Genomic DNA, 18,333 nt, shown 5'->3' on the forward strand with positions numbered 1-18,333 from the left:
ACAAAACCAGTCCATTAAACTGCAGCCTGTCCCTGCTTCAATCAAAATAAATTAGTTTTGTCATTAATGTAGAATACTGTACCCTTCCCTACATTTAAAAAAACAACAGCAAAAGCATTACATATTCTTAGGAATTTCTGGAGCCCCAATATAGCTCAGTTTCTAGTATTTAAAGCACTATCTTAATAAAAATGTGACTGAACAAGTCTAATATGAAATACTGTAAATCTTCTTAATGTCAAACAGCTTTGGATTCAAGGAGCATCTCTTAATTTTTTACAATTGTTGTTTGCATTCATCTATTTTAAACAAAAATAAAAGTTTGCAATATATTCATAATATCAAATGATAACAGCTAAAACTTCGAATTTCCGAAATGGCATAAGCCAATCCACTTGTGTACCTAATGAATTACTTTTTCTGGATCCCAAGTTGTGAGGCTAAAATAAAGGCATATTACCCCACAATATAAAAATTATTATGCGTCCTAACCAAACACTGGGGTTTCATTTGACCTGTGAGGAATTCCTAAGTCCCATAGAAATTCAATGAAATTTAGGTGGTCAGCTCCAGTATATTTCATCCTTCATTCCTTGTTACTTCAGGATCAGGATACCTAGTGAATATTTTGGAGAGCAGCATTTAAGTTCGCTTTGAGACACCTTCACAGAGCCTGATTTTTCATGGGGAATGTACATTAACACTCAAAATCAGAGCTCTCCCTATGACTCAAGCTGAGTTCTCAGAGCTAAGACTTAAGAAATCTTTTTTTACTGACTCTTTCCCTTAATTAATTTCACTGTCTGACATATAAAACTTCACCACTGTGCTTACACAACTGCATTAAGCCTATTAAGTACAATTGTGTAATTTCTAAAACTGTTTCAACTAGTGCAAAGTATAGATCATCTCCAAATAAAAGACTCTAAATTGTAAAACATAACTGCAAAGCTTCTTGTGTGTATCTTCCCCATAATCTCAAAATATGAAAGTCAAAGGAGTGCAAGCTTAGTAGGGGTGAGTCTTTCAGTCCAATCTTTCCAAGCTGATACTCCCTCTCCATTTACTTCATTTAACTAAAGGCGAAGTTTTCCATAAAAGCAGCTACATCCATTCATAAAATGAATGAGAACCCTTTTTTCTTGCTATGGAAATGGCAAGATTACAGTGCCCAAAGCATAAGTACAATAAGGCAAAATAATGCTTTATCTATTGTTACTGCTCACTGGATAGCAGTAATTCACAGAGATTCCCATACCAGATTCTGAATGTCCATCTCGGAGAACTCTAAAAGTCTCTCTATTATATGATTTAATCCAGCACAAATTTTAGATTCTAATCTCTGTGATCCACTGCATTCATCCTCTGAGCAAGACTGACAACTTTTTCTACCCTTTTATGAAAATAATCTGAAAATTGAGGGCATCAAAGAAAATTAAGGTAGGTTCATTAGCATAGCAAAAACTATTGTTTGCATCAACTGCCTTAACTTTTCTTATCCTTTCTTTGTTGACAGGTTATTTCCTATTAGATCTTGCTATTTTGAATTAGTTCATCTTCAAACCTCACATTTCAACTATAGGAAGTAGAAATTTACACAAAACTTTAGAACACTTTCTGTGTACCCTCAACCAGCAATAATCCCACCCTCACCTTGATTTTAATAGTGTTGTCATTTTAATGTTCAGTGTAAGAAATTATGCAATACAGAAAATACCTGACAGGAGTTTACCTTCAATTACATTATTTGCTGCAGACATAATCACTTTTTTGTTTCCTTGCTGCAGTGCTTAGCACAAGAAGGTGTTCAGTTATCACTAGAGGACCTTGGCATTGCCATATTGAAATACATTGTGACAAGCACTTAGTTATCACTGGTAATCCCAAAGAGATATTTTTTATCACTACTCAGTCTGGTTTAAGTGCAGGACACCAACCTGGCTTAAGGATCGCTGTAGTCAGTGGACCTAAAGAAGTACTACTTGACATTCAGCTCCTTCCTTGGGATGTCTTGTTTTCTATGCTCATTGAGGATGCAATGGAGACTGTATTAACTTGTAAAACTGGCCTCATCTGTTTTGAGGATAGTTTAGCAAAATATGTCTTTTGATTCTGAAATCTGCAAACAATGAATGAGCTCATTGATACATTCTTCACTGTTCAATCTAACATCAGACACTTGGAGAATGTTGTTTTTTTTTCTGGAAGAGAAATTTTGATGAATCTTAACTCCCAGCTTATTCACTAGACAATATGATCCCTGTATCTGACTTAAGGAATCAGATAGGCACTAAATATTCAATCAAAGGCACCACTTGACTCTTCTTCTTCTTTTTTTTTTTTTTTAAATCAATAAATTTCCCAAGACTAATAATACAGGTTTCATTTCACTACACAGATTTTGCACTAACTGCTTAGTGTGTTGATATATGTGGAATTTCAAATCTGGGGTAATTCCATATTGCTACAAACTGTTTATGCCATACAAAGCAGTTGTGTAATTCTTTTGAAAATTGTAACTTCTTTAATTCACAGTAGTTGTTTCTTCTGTCCCCTCTTTCCCCCCCTGCATTTCCATATTTAACTAAACATACCTTCTTCCCTGGGACCAGTCACTCATACCACCACGCTTGGTATATTGTAAGTTGAAATGTTTCTAAAAAATGAAACTCCTTTTCTCTTCTCAATCCAATAATCTCCACTGAGGAAAAAGTTCATTACAAAAGTGACTGAGGATAAAAACAGACAGTCAAAAAGTTCAAGTTCCATCTATGTTCATTGAAATAGCAGTTAAGGAACAATTCAGCCTACAGTATCCCTGATGACTGAATTTGTCCTTTTTCAAGGCTAATTCTCTTCATCTTGAATAGTATTTGCTAAATATTATGGAAGAAAAACATGATTTCAGCTGAGATTTGTACTTGTAGGTTGACTCTTGACACAGGATGCTTTGACAAAAGAGAAAATTATGGGGTAATAGAAAAGCAAGCTCTTTAGGATGTTAATCAGGATCAGTCTTTCTGTTAAATCATTCTTCACTCAGATCTTGACAAGGTGATAGCTTTTGGAGGATGGAGGTTCTCAATATCATTTGTGTGCTGGATACCATAGCTTCTGTCAATCACTTGTGAGTTTGCCTTGCTTGCTGCAAAATGTAACAGATGATTATTCTGTTTGCTTCAGGGAGACTGGCTCGATGGGCCCTTCTCTTCCTAAGCGTATGTCATCTTCCCGAGATAATTAGATGGTACATATCCTTTCTGACCTTTTGCTTCGGCCAGCCACCATTCTTTATTGCCACTCAGGTCAGAAAAACGAAGTATCCTAACCTTCTGGTACTCCTGAAGACTGAGTTCTTGGTCATTTCTTGCTTGAAATGCGTAAACAGCATAGAAGGTCTGAAAAACGAAAGCCACACAGACCAAAATAGGAATTGAAAAATGTAGCTACATCTTTGCTGTCATTGTGTATTGGTATGATTTCTGTGTACAGAAAACATGTAATAACATATACAAACCAGTGCACAACCAGTGCCTGGGATTGCTGGACAGGGCCAAAATAAAAAGTAAAATTGAAGGTTCTGGGGAATTCTGCACGAGGAGGAATGAACCAAACTCCAAGATCTCTTCACTTTACTATGCTGGTTTTCAGCTCACACCAAGTGGACATGGATTGCATGAAGAATTTTCCAGCAAGGTTTTCTCAGGGAAAATCACCTTTCACAAAGCTCTTGTGTTCAAATGTGGTACATGGGTCACTTCTGTGCTGTGCTGATCAGCATTGCCACAGCTTTCTTGTCAATGGTAAGTCTAAAAATGCCCCAAACTGAGCTATTTTGCAGGTTCCTGCTCCATAGAGAAACCATGAGGCATTGTAGATGGGATAATGCAACAGTCTATTTTCTGTGACACAGGACTGCAATTCACAATTTAACTGATTATCTTTTCTTCCCTCATAGCTACTTAAGAACAGAGGATAACAAATTCCTATGTCACACTGATAGATTTGTGCCAGTCTTTTACGGTGTAAAATGAAACCAGTTAAGTTATAAACAGTATAATTCTGGATTTGAAATAGGAGCAACAAGAAGACAGGCACAGTGTGTATCATACTTACATGCTGATCATCCATATCCTGAAGAGCATCAGTCCCTGTACCATTAATTGTGGGATTTTCACAGATTTGAAGAGAAGAGCTGCTGTCACTCTTCTTGTGCCCTGGACTTCTTGTGCTGCTGTCAGTAGAGGGCCGTGAAGAGACAAAGAGGCTGATATTATCAAAATCATCATCACTAAAGCTGTTTTCTGTGACATCCTTCTGTGCTTTGGCTGGATTGTAAGGCCTCAGGAAGGAGGAATACACATACCCTTTAAGGACTAGAAACCAGAATAAAGAGACAGAAAATAAACAAACAGCAAAACACTGCTAAAATCATTTCAAAACCAGCCATTTTATGCAGCTGTCAGTATGACAGAGGCAAACAGATGGGGCCAGAATGAAATCAATATCCCAAAGGGAAGCTGTCATTGGGATCTTTGTGCAGAGAACTTACTTCCTGTGTCAACAAGCCATCTGCTTGTACTTCCGAAGGGGTCCTTTTGCTCCACGACAGCCACCAGTTCTCCTCCATGTAAATCAATATCAAATTCCTGAGTGGCATTGCACTTGCGCTTAGCTTGGTACAGCAATTCGGGGCTGTACGTAGACAACAGCTTGGACCTGTGGCCTTCTGTTTGACGTGGGGACTCCAGCTGAAAAGCATAAGTAAAAATATTCAGACTCAATGATGCTGAGGTCATTTCTAGAGCAACTTAGATGCAGAAAAATCTGTGTGTGCTGCTAACGGACCCCGCGTTTTTACATATAGACCAAGGAGTTACTTAGACAGCTATATGTGACCAAATGGCCTTGGCATATGCAGAAAGGACCTGTCCAACTGCTATATTAATAGGTCAGCAGTAAAGGGCAGATTTTAAATAAATGCAGAAATTTCACTAATTAAAGACCTCTTAAGTCTGTCCTCTGCTCTCAAAGGGATTGTGTTTTGTATGTGAACTGTCTCTTGCTTAATTGTTTTTCTGAAGTGATGATCTTTGTATTCCTATGTAATATCACCAAAAAAAGCACAATCCAAAAATGGGCTGAGGTGTGCTAAGACCACATAACAACTTGCATGATAAGGCATTAGTCAAAAAAAAATCAGTGGTACCCAAACTGTCTGCTTTTTGGGTGAAATTACCTCCCTAAATGAGGCAAGGAGCTATTAACTGCTGGAAGCATATTTGTTTCAGAGTTTTGGTCAGAGGGCAGAGAGGGAGGTGCTGCACACCAGTATTATCTTAACATACCACAGAAGCAAGAACACATTTGCCTTACTGATGCTAAAAGGAATCCTACAGCTTCCTCAGCTTCTCCTGTAAATCTGCACTTGAGTCTTTACTTTACTGTAAACTAGACTCCTGAAAGCTCTGGAAATGTCTTATAAGATTCGGAACCAGGGGGACACAGATTTCCTGGTGGATTTTTAAAATCTTCTGCTGTCAGGGTGTACGTGTGTGCATATGTGTGTAAACACCAGTACATATAACCACAGCTGAGCATGGGGGAAAAAGTCATCTGAATTACAAGATTAAGATGAACTATAAGAGTATTTAACAAAAGAAATAACCCAAGTTATTTATACAACCTTAGACTTAACATGTGCTTAAAGGCCTAAGGGTAATCCGAGCTAATTTCAAGTATATTTTCAAGATAATACATGAAAAAAGTGAAAAATCATCAGAAGTTACTAGTCAATGAAACAGCTTCACTCCAACAACCTGATTCAGGAAGAGACCAAGCCCAAACCTTTAGGTTGCATAAAAATGGATTTGTTTCAAAAGTGATCAAAAGAGGATGCTTCATACACGATCCAGATGTATGGTACTCACGGGAGAAGGGACAGGTTTCTTTCTTTCCAAGCTCAATTTTCTCTCAATAAATGTTGCACTGCTGTTTTCTTTTACAAAATTCAGCTTGTGAACCTCCTCTATCAATTGATTCTGCACTTCACAGATGCTTGAGGAGGACAGCTGCAAACACAAATGTGGGTTAGATCTCATGTACAAAATGGTAAGGAGATTTGATAGAGAGCAGATTTGGCTTAATGGGCTGAATGCTAGGAGTCAGGAAATCTGACAAGTTGTGCCAATTTTCTGCAGAGCCCACAGTGCAGTGTAGTCTCTACATACAGGATGTAGAGGGAAGAAAGGGTCTTGCTTAAAGAAAGTTTCTAGTAATTGCTATTAGATTTAAAAGACATGGCCATTGAAGTTAAATCATTAAAAATATTCTGAATGGTGCTGAAAATGAACAGTCTTGTACTTATGCTACTGAGCCACCTGCTTTCAGATGCAAATGTGCATCTCAGCAGCTATCAGCGTGGCCAACCTGCTGCACGGCTTGGAGTAGCTTACCCCACAGCTGTGTGTTTGTGCAACTGGGTGCCAATAGGTTAAAAATCATTGGGTAAGCTGAGTCTCTGTCTGTGGCACTGGGTAAGTCCTTTTGGTCTATGCCTTACCCCAAATGTATTTGCTGATGTAAACAGAAAAGAAAGAAATAGAATTTGATTTTGTAGCCAGACCTTCACAGAAAACAATGCTTGATACAACAGCTTTCAAAACATGAAAATGTCAAATTACAGGGATGCAATTTCTTCATGTGGGAAAAGTCTTCATTTTGCCATTAAACACATAGCTCTGTTTTGATCCTAACCTTGCTTTCTTAATTTTTTTCAGCTACCCCTGACTATAACATGCTCTGTTCAAGCCTTGATGGGAAGGAATACTCTAGAACTGCCTTACTACAATGTGTTTCCTATACAGAGTCTTGTCTGGTTCAGGTGAGTGGATTTGGATGTGTGGAAGGCACTGTTGCAGCTATGCTTCTCAGGGGGTTCAAGTCCTCCAGGCAAAAGTATGACATAACTGAAACACAGTATGATTTTCACACAAATTGAGAATAGTTTTTCAATTTCAATCTTCAGGTAATGACCATAGTGCCCAGAAAGAGTAGAGTGGGCTGGAGGAACTAATGCCCTCCTGTGTAGCCCACACAGGCTCCTTTGGTACTTTTGGCTACATAAGTGAAATGATTTGGACTTTCTATGCCAGCATAGACAAAACTATTCCTCACTGCCAAGAGATGTCTGCAGGAGCTTCTGCAGCATATTTGGGTTTAAAAGCAACTTGCTTTCCATAAAAATTATTTCATCAGATCTCCTAATTTGTTTCTCTTTTGCAGTCATCTGTGACTCTGCAGCTCTAGCAGTCACAGAAATGTTCATGTACTTTCTTAGATTTTCTCTTTCCTGTATTTTCTTGGCCATTTAGGGTAGATGCTAAGAAACAAGATTAAAATGCTAGCAGCTGCCTCCTTTTTGCCTTACTGTAATGTTCTTGCCATTACTATCACTGGAACAGCTGGAACAGTTCCATTAGGATCATTCTCTACGAAAAGTCCAGGTCTGAAAAAAACTTAAGCTCAGAACATAAGTTCCTCAGAACTCAAGTCTGTGGGGTGACCTTATTGTGGCCTTCCAGTACCTAAAGGAGGCCTAAAGGAGAGCTGGAGAGGGACTATTCATCAGGGTATGTAGTGATAGGACAAGGGTGAACGGCTTCAAACTGAGAGAAGGTAAGTTTAGATTATACATCAGGAAAAAATGCTTTACTGTCAGGGTGGTGTCAGGAGGTACTGGAACAGGTTGCCCAGAGAACTTGTGGATTCCCTATCTCTGGAAGTGTTCAAGGTCAGGTTGGATGGGGCTCTGAGCACCTTGGTCTAGTGAAAGGTGTCCCTGCCCACAGCAGCGGGGTTGGAACTAGGTGAATTTTAAGGTCCCTTCCAACCCAAACAATGCTGTGATTCTATGAATTTAACCTTTGCTGAGCTTGCAAAGGAAAAAAAAAAACCACCTGATTGTGCTCAGCAGAACAAAATCAGTGTAGCTTGTAGATGTGTGTCCTACACAACTTTAACCAAAGCATACAGAAAGAAAAAAAGACAAATTAAGTCAGAGCTATACCTGTTTCTAATGTACTTACTGGAACAGGCACTACCACAGCAGAATTTGATTGAAGTGCTGCAGACATAATATTCCTGAGGAAGGTGATGAAGAAATGTAGGCAGTTCAACACAATCTTTTTGGCTGCTCTGTTGAATACCTGAAGTTCTTCCACTAGCTGTGCATTTAGAGCCTCATAGTCTTTCTTTGCCAGGTTCAGCTCTTCTCCGGTTGACCTCTGAAGGCAGCTGTTGTAGTCCAACAACTTGTCATAGCGCTTCTGGATGAGTTTCTGAGGGCCTGAAAACAAAGCTTGTAGTGCTGAGAGAGGAGTCAAAATAAGCTTGTCCAGTTGAGCCATCTGGAAAGGTATAAAACAGACCTACTCATTACTTTATTCATACAGTCCTTCAGACCCTGTGACAGGGTCTGATGACAGCCTGTCAAGCAACCTGCTAATTACTCTTCACAAAACATTGCTGTCAGTGGGCCTTAAGCAGGGTCCATCATGACTTAGAATCTCCTTCATAACACTGCAAAGGAGGGATATCAGTTTTGCAGTGTCTGGTAATGGCAGTGGTCCCTTGGAGGATGCAGCCTGTGGTACTGACCATAGGGTATTACCACTGGGGAAAACAGCAAGGATTGGTATAGTGGTCCAATAAAACCAGAATTTCCTTAACCGAAAGGCCCATGCCAATATACAGCCTAAAGGCAATGAGGTCTTGTGAAGTGGCAGTCTTTTTTGCCTTTTTTTTTTTTAACTGGAAACAGCTGTAACTCAATTCCTGTTTAAGCAAACACAAACAATCACTTGATTTGATTAAATTAGGTTATGCTTGTTGGTTTTATCTCTAGTAATCAACAAAATTAGACACCTGGTAAAAAAAGTCTCAGACTTTTCCATTAGTCTCTAATTGTCTCAAGGGATTAATATTACATGAAATAAATTTTTGTAAGTCACTTGTTCAGATACAGCACGGGTTTGTAGTGAGTGAAACTCATCATCATATTAAAGCTCTTGGACATTCTATGTGAATTAAGTTGTTGGGTTGAATGTGAGAACACAATCAGCTGTCTCTGTACCCTCCAAAACACATCACAGTTGAGGACACATCCATTTTATCCCCAGAATTGCTCTCCCAAGGCCAAGATGACATACACTGGCTAGATAGCTCCTATTTTATTTCCACTTGAAAATTTTCCCAAAAATCTAATGAGATAGGAAGGTATTAATTATTGCACAAAGGAGAAAAAAAAATTAACCCAAGCCCAGTACTGAGATCTACCTTGACAAAAGCGTTTCAGGAAAACATGTGAAGAACCCTATGGGCTGTTCAGTGAGAAGATCTACCCATTGTGCAATGTCAAGACAAAAGCCTGTTTTTAAAAAAACCTTACACATGGGATAGAGAATCCTTGTAATCTTGTAAATTTTTCTAAAAATAAGTATTTTGTTTCAGCTCTTGTGGAATTACTTTTACTTCTCTTTTATGTTTCTGAGTATGAAGGCAGCTTCCATAATGAACACACTCACCATTGCAATGATAGAGGGGTACTCTTTTGCACTTTATGCACTCTTTCATTGTAAAGACATTGAAAATATCTTTCTTTGAGATATTTTTGAGATTAATTTTTGAGATAATTTTCAAAGGTGCGAATTTCAGAGGAAAAGATACACATCATCTTACTTCCCTGTCATTATCCTGAAGGCTGGGGTCTGCCAAAGAGCATACTTTTTCTTGCAGACTGAGTGTTTTGGAAAGGATTGAATGGCTATATTTTAGTCAGCACAGAGCTAGGAAAGTGTAAGAAAACCTTCTCTTCTAAATTTTTCCAGCTTGAGCAGCACTTTGAAGAAGCAGCCTGTCCCATTTTGAAGAGACATTTTAGCTATCTTATTAGACCCAGACATTGGAGTTTATCTGAATTTTGAAAGCAAAAGACTAGTTGAAAAACTCTCACCTTTTTTTTTTAATTGCTTTATTAATTACTATGGGGTATATTCAGATTTTTCATGGTTTACCTATGTGGAGCACTTGACAGTGCTGTGTTAATATCTGGACTGATCTTAGAGACCTTTCCTAACCCAAACCATTCTATGATTCTATGACTCTAAAGGTAATAACTTACTTGAAAAGTCAATAAATCTGAGATTTTCACAGATCTGCGATTCTAGAGCTAACAGTACATGAGCACAATAGAGATCACAAAATTCACTCTTAAACTGCAAGTGCTGGTAATGAAAGTACAAAGGCAAAGTCTGCTGCTCTTGTCTGAAGACATACAAATTTAGCACAAAGATTTTAGTTTAAACCCAGGAACTGAGCTTGAAAAGTTTTCTTTAGTTCTTTTAGGGAAAATGCAATGCATTTACACAGAATTTTATCTTATTTTTTACAGAAACTCAACCAAAACCCCCACTCATCTTTCCCAATGGATTCCTAAGGGGGGGGTTAATTCCCTTCTGTCCTAGTCTTCCTCACATACATCTGTTTTCTCACACATACAGAGAGCTGTGTAACACTGGACATTGCATAAACTTACAAGGTCTTCACAGAGATTTGCAGTGTTGTTCCCTTTTTTCAAACAGTCATTGACTTTGTCACCTTTATCTTGCAAGATTTCCTGAAGCCCAACTATATTCTGGGCAGCCAGATGTATAGAATCCTAAAAGAGAAGATGGTAGGAAGATGAAACAGTATTACAATCTATTTTAATATACTGTGTTTGCTAGGACAGATACTGCAATAATACTGATGGAATTTTCCACCTCTGACACTCATGCAGCTGCTGTGCAGTTTCCAGCCATTGTGGGGTTGTTTGCTGTGATAATATTTTCCTGTGGTTTGTCTATTTTCAATGTAAACTACTTAAGAATTAAGTTGTTAATGTTCATCTGAAAAAACTATGCCCTAAACTAATGAATGTCCCACTGGAAATCAGCTACTCCTCAGCAAGAAGCCAGCTCAAGACCCATGCATCCTCAAAAGCCTCTTTTAGGGGACAAAGTAGAACTAAAGTGGTGTATTTCGCTTACTCAGAATTTTAATCTTAATGAAGTGTGGATCCATTTGGATAAGGAACTGTCAGCACCATTCCAGGCATCAACCCTTGCGGGCTGAGCTCACCGGCCTCACCCTGTTTGCTGAACCAAAAAAGGTGTGTTTGTAATAAGCCCTGGCCAGCTGGCTTTTGATCTTACCCACCTCTCAAACAAGTTTTGAGTTTGGTTAGGGCACACTTACACTTTGGCCTCATGCCAAAGTTGGCAAGTAGTCCATGAGAGGGAGAGGTTGATAAGTCACAAGCCAACACTCAACTTTGGAGAGGAGGGTTGAAGCAAAGATATTTACAGAACTTGAGCACTCTGTACATCTAATGCTAGGCCTCAACACAACTTAGCAACAGGAAAAAGGAAGGAGTCCTCACATCCAAAATACATATTATAAGACATTTTAACTCATATGGCTGCAACTCAGTTCTTCCATTTTTAATGAGAAGCAGTTTGTGCTCGACTGCAGCCGGTGGGCACGACAGCTTCACACAGCGATTGAAAGTCCTAACTGTGCCACCAGACAGCACCTTCTTCTCTGCACTGCACCTGTGGATCTCCACAAAGCCTGCTTCTGTCAGGGCAAAAATGCAAAAGAGGTGGCTTCAACACTTCTTTGCCATGGGCTCAGCAATGCAGCAGCAGCACAGCTTATTTATTTAATACTCTGATGTAGACAGGCCTGCTTATAAATAATTCGGTGTTGCCTAACCAGTGGCAGAAATCTGTGTCAAACTGGTTATGGTCAGGATTTTGTGGCCACAGATTTCAAAAAGGCTTGTACCCACCTGTAGATGTTGTGAAGAGAGCGAAATGTTCTTCACACACAATTTCACAGTCTTCTCTAAACTTCGAAACAATTTTTCTTCCCTATTAAAGGTTTGATCTTTCACCTAAAATAGACATTTCCACTGTTATTTTGGCGGCCCAAAGGAGCCTGGCTAATGAAAGAAACATCCAGAGTGCTGCTAAAATAAATCCCAAACCTTCCCTGAACTCCTCCCTTTGAAAACAGATCAACCCTTAATTCTCCCAAACTCCAGTTCCAATTCAAGAGAAGTCAAAACCACAAGGCAACATGAGAGAGAATTTAATTTTTAAATCCTCGTGGAGCTGCTTTTTTACGGGCATACCAGCTCGTGCCGACAAAACCCTTATTGTTGCTCCCTTTGAGGAGAGGACGGGGAAGATGGTGAGATGTTTTGGTGTCGTGGCATCGCTTGCCCGGGTGCCGGTCCGTGGGTGATGGGGCGCTTTCCCTTCGGAGGGCTGTAGGTGGCGCTGTTACCCCAGAGCCGGGCCAGCCCTTCCCTGGAAACGCCGGCAGCTGGGAATGGGCCTGTGCTGCTGCTGTGCGCCAGCTGGAAACACCCTGAAAACACGTTTATTTCTGCCTACCTCTCACTTTAGAAGCCTGAGAAATCTCAAGGCTCGTCTTAGGGGTCTCGCTGTAAGGGTCACGGCGTGTTTCAACATGTGAATTGGAAACTTTCTTAGTTTAATTAAGCAGCAGAGACGGCTGAATCTTTAACAGATGTGTTCTGATTCTAAAATGATTCTCAAATGCTTCAAGCTTAATGAGAAACAAAACCAAAAAACATAAACCAGAAGCTTCTAAAGGAAAAAAAAAAATCACATATCCTCTTAATCAAATTTAATTCCGGTTTTTTTCTCATTTTATAGCCTTGCTGGTGCCTGTCACATTCTGAATACAAAAATTTCCACTGTACAAATAAATGAACAGAAAAAAAAAATGTGGGTAGTTTTCATCAGAGAAAGGGGGAAACCACTGATAAAAAACAAAACAGGAAAAAATGGCATGTACCTTGTAAAGTCACATCTAGAAAGGCAAGTGACCTTGTATGATCAGCCATCTCATGCAGTGAGCTGTACTGGATATAATTTTCAAGGTCAGTTGCAATTGATTTTCTTTGAGATTTAGATTTAAGCTTTCCTGAAAATGTTTATCCTGCTAGGTTTTGAATTACAACTTTGAAATTATGAAGGAGCATTTTATTTTTGGCTGCCCAACGCCCATCAGACTCATCACAGAGTTCTTTGTCTCTAGTAGTTTTGATGGTTCCAGGTCTTTACACATGTAGAGGCAAACCCCACGGCCTTTCCTAATTAGAGGTATTGCTCATCTTCTTTGATGGGCTCCGAACCTGAATGCTACAACATGGAGCAAGACGGACTGAACATGTTCTCAGCACCAACAATAACTATTGCCAGTTTATCTGCCAAATGCTGACCTCAGGCTTAGTTTTACAAAACTACCACTCACTTCCTCTCTACTGAAGATCAGAAGTTTGAGAAACTCTTATGTAAAAAAGGAAAAGGTGGAGAACACATTACATTATTTTCTATTTCAATCACAAAGATCTTTCCTGTCTTCTCTGACAGTCAGAAAATTACTTTAGAAATTATGCAGAAAAAAAGTGCAACACCACAAACTCCATTTCCAACACGTTTTGAAAAACATCCAGTGCAAAAGCAGAACTGAACCTGTTGATGCAAATCTGCAGTGGGCTGAGTAAGTACCTGAGGTTCTCCCCCCGTCAGTATTTTCAGATGGCTGGTCACCCTCTTGGATTTCTTGCTGATGGAGTGAATATTCAGTCGGGAAAACTTTTCTTTAAGGGTTTCATCATCATCATTCTTCCTGTACTTCAGCACTGCAGACAGAAAATTTCATTACATTAATAATCTGTATTTGCAGGACTTTTCAAAGGGACAGGCACACAAATATGAGACCATTTGAGAGCAGACACTTTGATGTCACTTGCTGTAATCCTGTGTGAAAATGCTTGAGAGGATGAAAACCCTGTTATCAACACTAACCTTGGGAAGAGTGAAGTTAGGGCTTCAATGTGGCAAGTCTATAAGAAATATTACTATTACTGCATCTTAATTATTATCAGTGTTTGCAACTGCATTACACACAATATAACATGAATTCTTTCATAGTTTTGATACTGGAGTTACCAGGCAGATAACATAGTTGGCTGAGGATAAGTGACATTAAGGCAACTGTTACCTTCTTGAAACTCAGTGTATTACACAGCGTGGGTGGCACCAGCCAAAACTGTTGTAGTGAAATACCTGGAGCTGAAACCTCTCTTGTAATGGACAGCCCAAACCTACAAAGACTTACTGTGCTTTTTTCTTACCTAAATCTTTCCTCCTTTTAAGTTCATTGATGTTCACATTAATGTTTTTCATGGCAAAAAGGGCATCTTGTAGCGCCTTGTGGTCAGGGTGAGAAGCAGGAGTTGAATTCAAGAGTTCATGGAGTAACAAGGGATATTTCATCACCCGTTGCACTGGTTTAATCATCAGAGATCCCATGTCCATTAGATTTGGCTTCCCTCTATAATTTATACCAAAAAAAATTGTCACAAAATAAGAAGTTCCTTGAAGGCAAAACCTTGTTATTATTTCTGTCTAGTGATTGAAGCTGCTGCCTTTTATATCCTTCAGCTGAGCTTTCACCTACAGAAAATATCAAAACCAGAGCAATCCTTTGCACTGAGTAATAGTCACTTAAGTGCAATTACCATTTAAGTCAAAAAATAAGACACATCTGTCAGGGAATGGAGCCTGTTGTAAACGAAACTCTCCTGTTGCCCCCTCAATGTGACATACACCCAGAATTTTCTGTATTTTCAGCAACCTACCAGACTATTGCTTAGACACTACTTCTGAAATTGTCCCACTCAGTCTGAGGGTGCATGTGGTATAACTTACACATCACGACACCCAGGAAGGGAGAAGTAGGTGGAAGAACAAATAACAGGAAGTTTGAGAAATGCATGTGAGCAGGGCTGTTACATCCTGCTCTGGCACCTCAGGCTTAAAATTTCAACATCTACATGGTGTGATTAACTGGGATGCCTGCTCAAAATGCATCCCTTCTCACAACATCTCTGACTTGCCACCATGACCTGACCCTTAAGCTTTACTCTCTTTTACCTGCGGCTTTTCTTTGCTGGCTGCCAGCTAGTTATTTCTAATGATGCCTGAGCTTCCAAAGGGTACCAGATAGGGCCTGGGGAAATGTTGAACACACAGGATATTCACCCAGGCTTGATCCAACCTGCTGGAAGACTCCTTACACAAAGGCAAAGCAGGCAGCTGGTCAGGGTGGCAGAAGGACGAGAGTAGGGGAGTCACAGCTTCCAGCACAGGCAACAGGGGTGCTTTGTGAATCTAGGGTAAACCCCCACTGGCTGGGCAAGGGCAGCAGAGCAGCTTCCCCAGACATCCAAGTGCCTCAGGCCATGAAGGCCACCCGAGCTCTTGGGTCCCAAGCCAGCTGAACTCATGCTCCAGCCCTGCTCTGGACAAAAGCCTTTGCTTACACTCTCCAGGCTTGAATGGAAGAGGCTGTGCAGCGTGCAGGCTGTCACAACAGCCTGGAAGGAAATAGGGAAGGGCAAGACCTAGCCATACTTGCCTTCATTACCTTCTGTGTGGCTGGTAGAAACATGGAGTCTCCCCAGAACAATTAACACCAGGTGGTCAAGTCCTAAGACCCGACCCAGCCACTGCTGAACCGCCAGCAGCAGGACAGACATGTCCGTGGCCTCTCCTCACTACAGTGCTCCTCAGCAAACCAGGCAAAGCTCCAGCACGAGCTACCTGGGACCTCTCTCTTGAAACTTAGCATGAGCTGCTGGTAACCATGTGGAGGGCAATAAAGCAGAGCAAGCTTTCCATTTGCATGGCCAAAAGGCTGCTTTGGAGCAGAAAAAGTTGTTTGACATTAACTATGCAGGAGTTAAGGGTAGGCAAAGAAGGATTTCTGCACGTGGAAAGATGAAATAACACAATGTAGGAAAGTACAAAGAACAGGGAACAGCCACTTGGTTTTGCAGGCTGACATCTATTGTTTTGTGCAGCAGAAAGAGTAAAAGAAAAAAGCCTTCATTCTCATTTTTATATGTTTAAAAAATACAAGAGCCAATCCTTACTGCTGGCTAATTAACTAACAATTTGAATGTCTTTGAGAAGAGACATCTGCATATTTAAGCCATCTCAAACATTATCTGTAAAAAAGTTCTGCATGAAAAAAAATTAACAGTAGATGCCTTGTAAGGCTTCTTGATATCCCGAAACCTTCTCATCATTTCAATCCCCCTCATTTACCCTATACCCTACATTAAATAGATAGCTATTTTCCCTTCTTTCAGCTTCTGGTGGCAATAATGAAAAAAAAATCTTAAATTGTTATTGTTTTCTCTGAAAAGCCCCATGAATGCAAATCTATAAAAGCTGCTTCATGAATGGAAAAATCTTCAAGTGTCTTCTCTTTTTATAGTTGCACTTTGGACAGCTGCCTAAGTGATAAACAGTCCTCTGTTTCGTATCTGCATGACACAGTCTTGCAGTATGGTGTGAGAGATAGCAGGTTTGTTATAAGATAATGACTCCCTGGGGCACAAAATGCCACAAAGTTCAACTCATCTGATTCTCCCCAGCACTATTAGCTGAGATAACCACTCTTCCTGGACAAGTCCCATTTGCAATGCATCCCAGTAGGACACACCCGACCACTGGGCAGGCCACAGCCTTGCCATGCAGGAGAGTTATGGCTTGTGACATCTATTGTGCAAAAAATTAAGTTGATAATTCATTTGTGATGCTACTTCAGCCTTCCCTCCGTGTTATTGTGAATTTAGCAAGTATTCTAGATCATACATAGCTGTACTAATCTCATCGCAAATTATTACTGTAGCTCTGCAGTAAATGCAGCTGGTGTAACTGCAGTGAGCTTCATGACATATCCTTCCTCCTGCCTCCCAAAGTCACACATACAGAAAGATTCCCACCTGCTTAAAAAATCCATGGTGGTGAGGTACACAAAGGCAGGTGATGCAGGATTTAATTTCATTTGGTCTCATTACCCAGCAGCTTGTTCCAGTGGCAAACACAACAGCCAGTGTGGTACAGCCAGGCTGAGGCTGGTGGGATATGCAGCTTGCCAGTTTTGAAATAGTGTGCAGGCATCAGGCTGCAGAGCCAACTTAAAGCCTCAGGCTTCGTGGTTTGCTGTGCGGCTTCATTTTAGCACAAGGCATGTAGGACAAATAATTCACTGTGCCGTAAGCCTCTCGTGCAAACCCAGGGAATTCACTGAGGTCACACACTTGTTAAGCCAAGCAGAGTTTTTAACCTATCGAGCTGCTAGCAAAGGGCAGCACTGTCTGGTATTTATGTAATTGTTTTCTTGATCATGCTTGAATGAAAAGCAATCTGGGAGCAGCAACATCACAGACCATTTGGAGTGAGTTAGGCTGTATTTTTCAGTTCAACGTCAATTGGATTTTTGGGTGCACTCCTGCCACAGCTCTGCAACCTCTAAGCTGAGTTGCAGGTGATGGAATTTCTGAGCGCTCTGCCAGTCAGCAGGGAAGGCAAATGCCACCACACCATGTGAGGTAGCCAAGCTCAGGGACAGGAGTATACAAGAATGGCCTTTATCAAAACAAAAGGCAGAAAAACTATTTCCTATCACAGAGTAAAGCTTGGAACTCCCAACTTTAGAGTTTCAACATGCAAATCCTTTGAAGTGTATTTTACGCAGATCATAATTATTACATGCAAATGACTGACTAACAAATTCTCTGATTTTACAGGTAGGTCTGTTCCTCTTCTACCAATGTAGACCACACTTGCTCCTCTCTTCTCTTAACATTTCATCTGAAGTTGTAATCTTTTCCTTCTGTTCAGCCACCCCCTCCTCTGACCTCTCACTGCAGGCAACTAGAGGCATCGCTGCATTTCAATGATCCCAACCTGCTGGATGTCCAGAAACTGCAGCTGTGATAAATTCTCCTTTATAGCTTTTCAAAGATGTCACATTTTGCACAGAAGTCCCTTAACCACAACTCACCAGTGGCTGGAGGAGTTTTCTGGCTAAGCATCGCAATGAGCTCGTCATTGTCACTGTCAGAAGGAAAATCCTAAGGTGGGCTTCTCCTATAAGGCTACTGAAGGGGTCATCAGGTTAAAAATACCTTTACCTGCGAATCTGTCTGTATTGTAGCAGGTCTACAGCAGCCTATGCAGAAAGATTTCAGAATGTCTGAATTTCAAAAATTGATGCTATGCTGTTGACAAGCAGTCTTGCAGACTTCAGAGCCCTCTACATGTGTCCTGGAAAAATCTTTGGCTTATACTGACATAAAAAGCTTGTCTTCTTAAAATTTCCACCTGTACAGTTTTAAAC

At 40.2% G+C, this 18,333-nt stretch overlaps 1 protein-coding gene across 1 annotated transcript in view; it reads right to left on the reverse strand.

Annotated features, from left to right (window-relative positions):
* Positions 1 to 704: 704 nt before the first annotated feature.
* Positions 705 to 18,333, reverse strand: part of ARHGEF38 (Rho guanine nucleotide exchange factor 38) — a 38,203-nt gene continuing 20,574 nt past the window's right edge. The window contains exons 6-14 of the mRNA XM_051789634.1: positions 14,273 to 14,472; positions 13,644 to 13,777; positions 11,891 to 11,995; positions 10,595 to 10,717; positions 8,088 to 8,408; positions 5,931 to 6,071; positions 4,553 to 4,751; positions 4,117 to 4,376; positions 705 to 3,398 (exon numbers count right to left, since the gene is read on the reverse strand). Coding sequence (XP_051645594.1) covers positions 3,213 to 3,398; positions 4,117 to 4,376; positions 4,553 to 4,751; positions 5,931 to 6,071; positions 8,088 to 8,408; positions 10,595 to 10,717; positions 11,891 to 11,995; positions 13,644 to 13,777; positions 14,273 to 14,472 — 1,669 coding nt within the window. The 3' untranslated portion in view covers positions 705 to 3,212. The remainder of the gene's footprint in view (positions 3,399 to 4,116; positions 4,377 to 4,552; positions 4,752 to 5,930; positions 6,072 to 8,087; positions 8,409 to 10,594; positions 10,718 to 11,890; positions 11,996 to 13,643; positions 13,778 to 14,272; positions 14,473 to 18,333) is intronic.

This window comes from Manacus candei, unplaced genomic scaffold, assembly GCF_025592945.1.
Source record: "Manacus candei isolate 608988 ecotype Guabito, Panama unplaced genomic scaffold, ASM2559294v1 h1tg000028l, whole genome shotgun sequence".
NCBI classification, from domain to species: Eukaryota; Metazoa; Chordata; class Aves; order Passeriformes; family Pipridae; genus Manacus; species Manacus candei.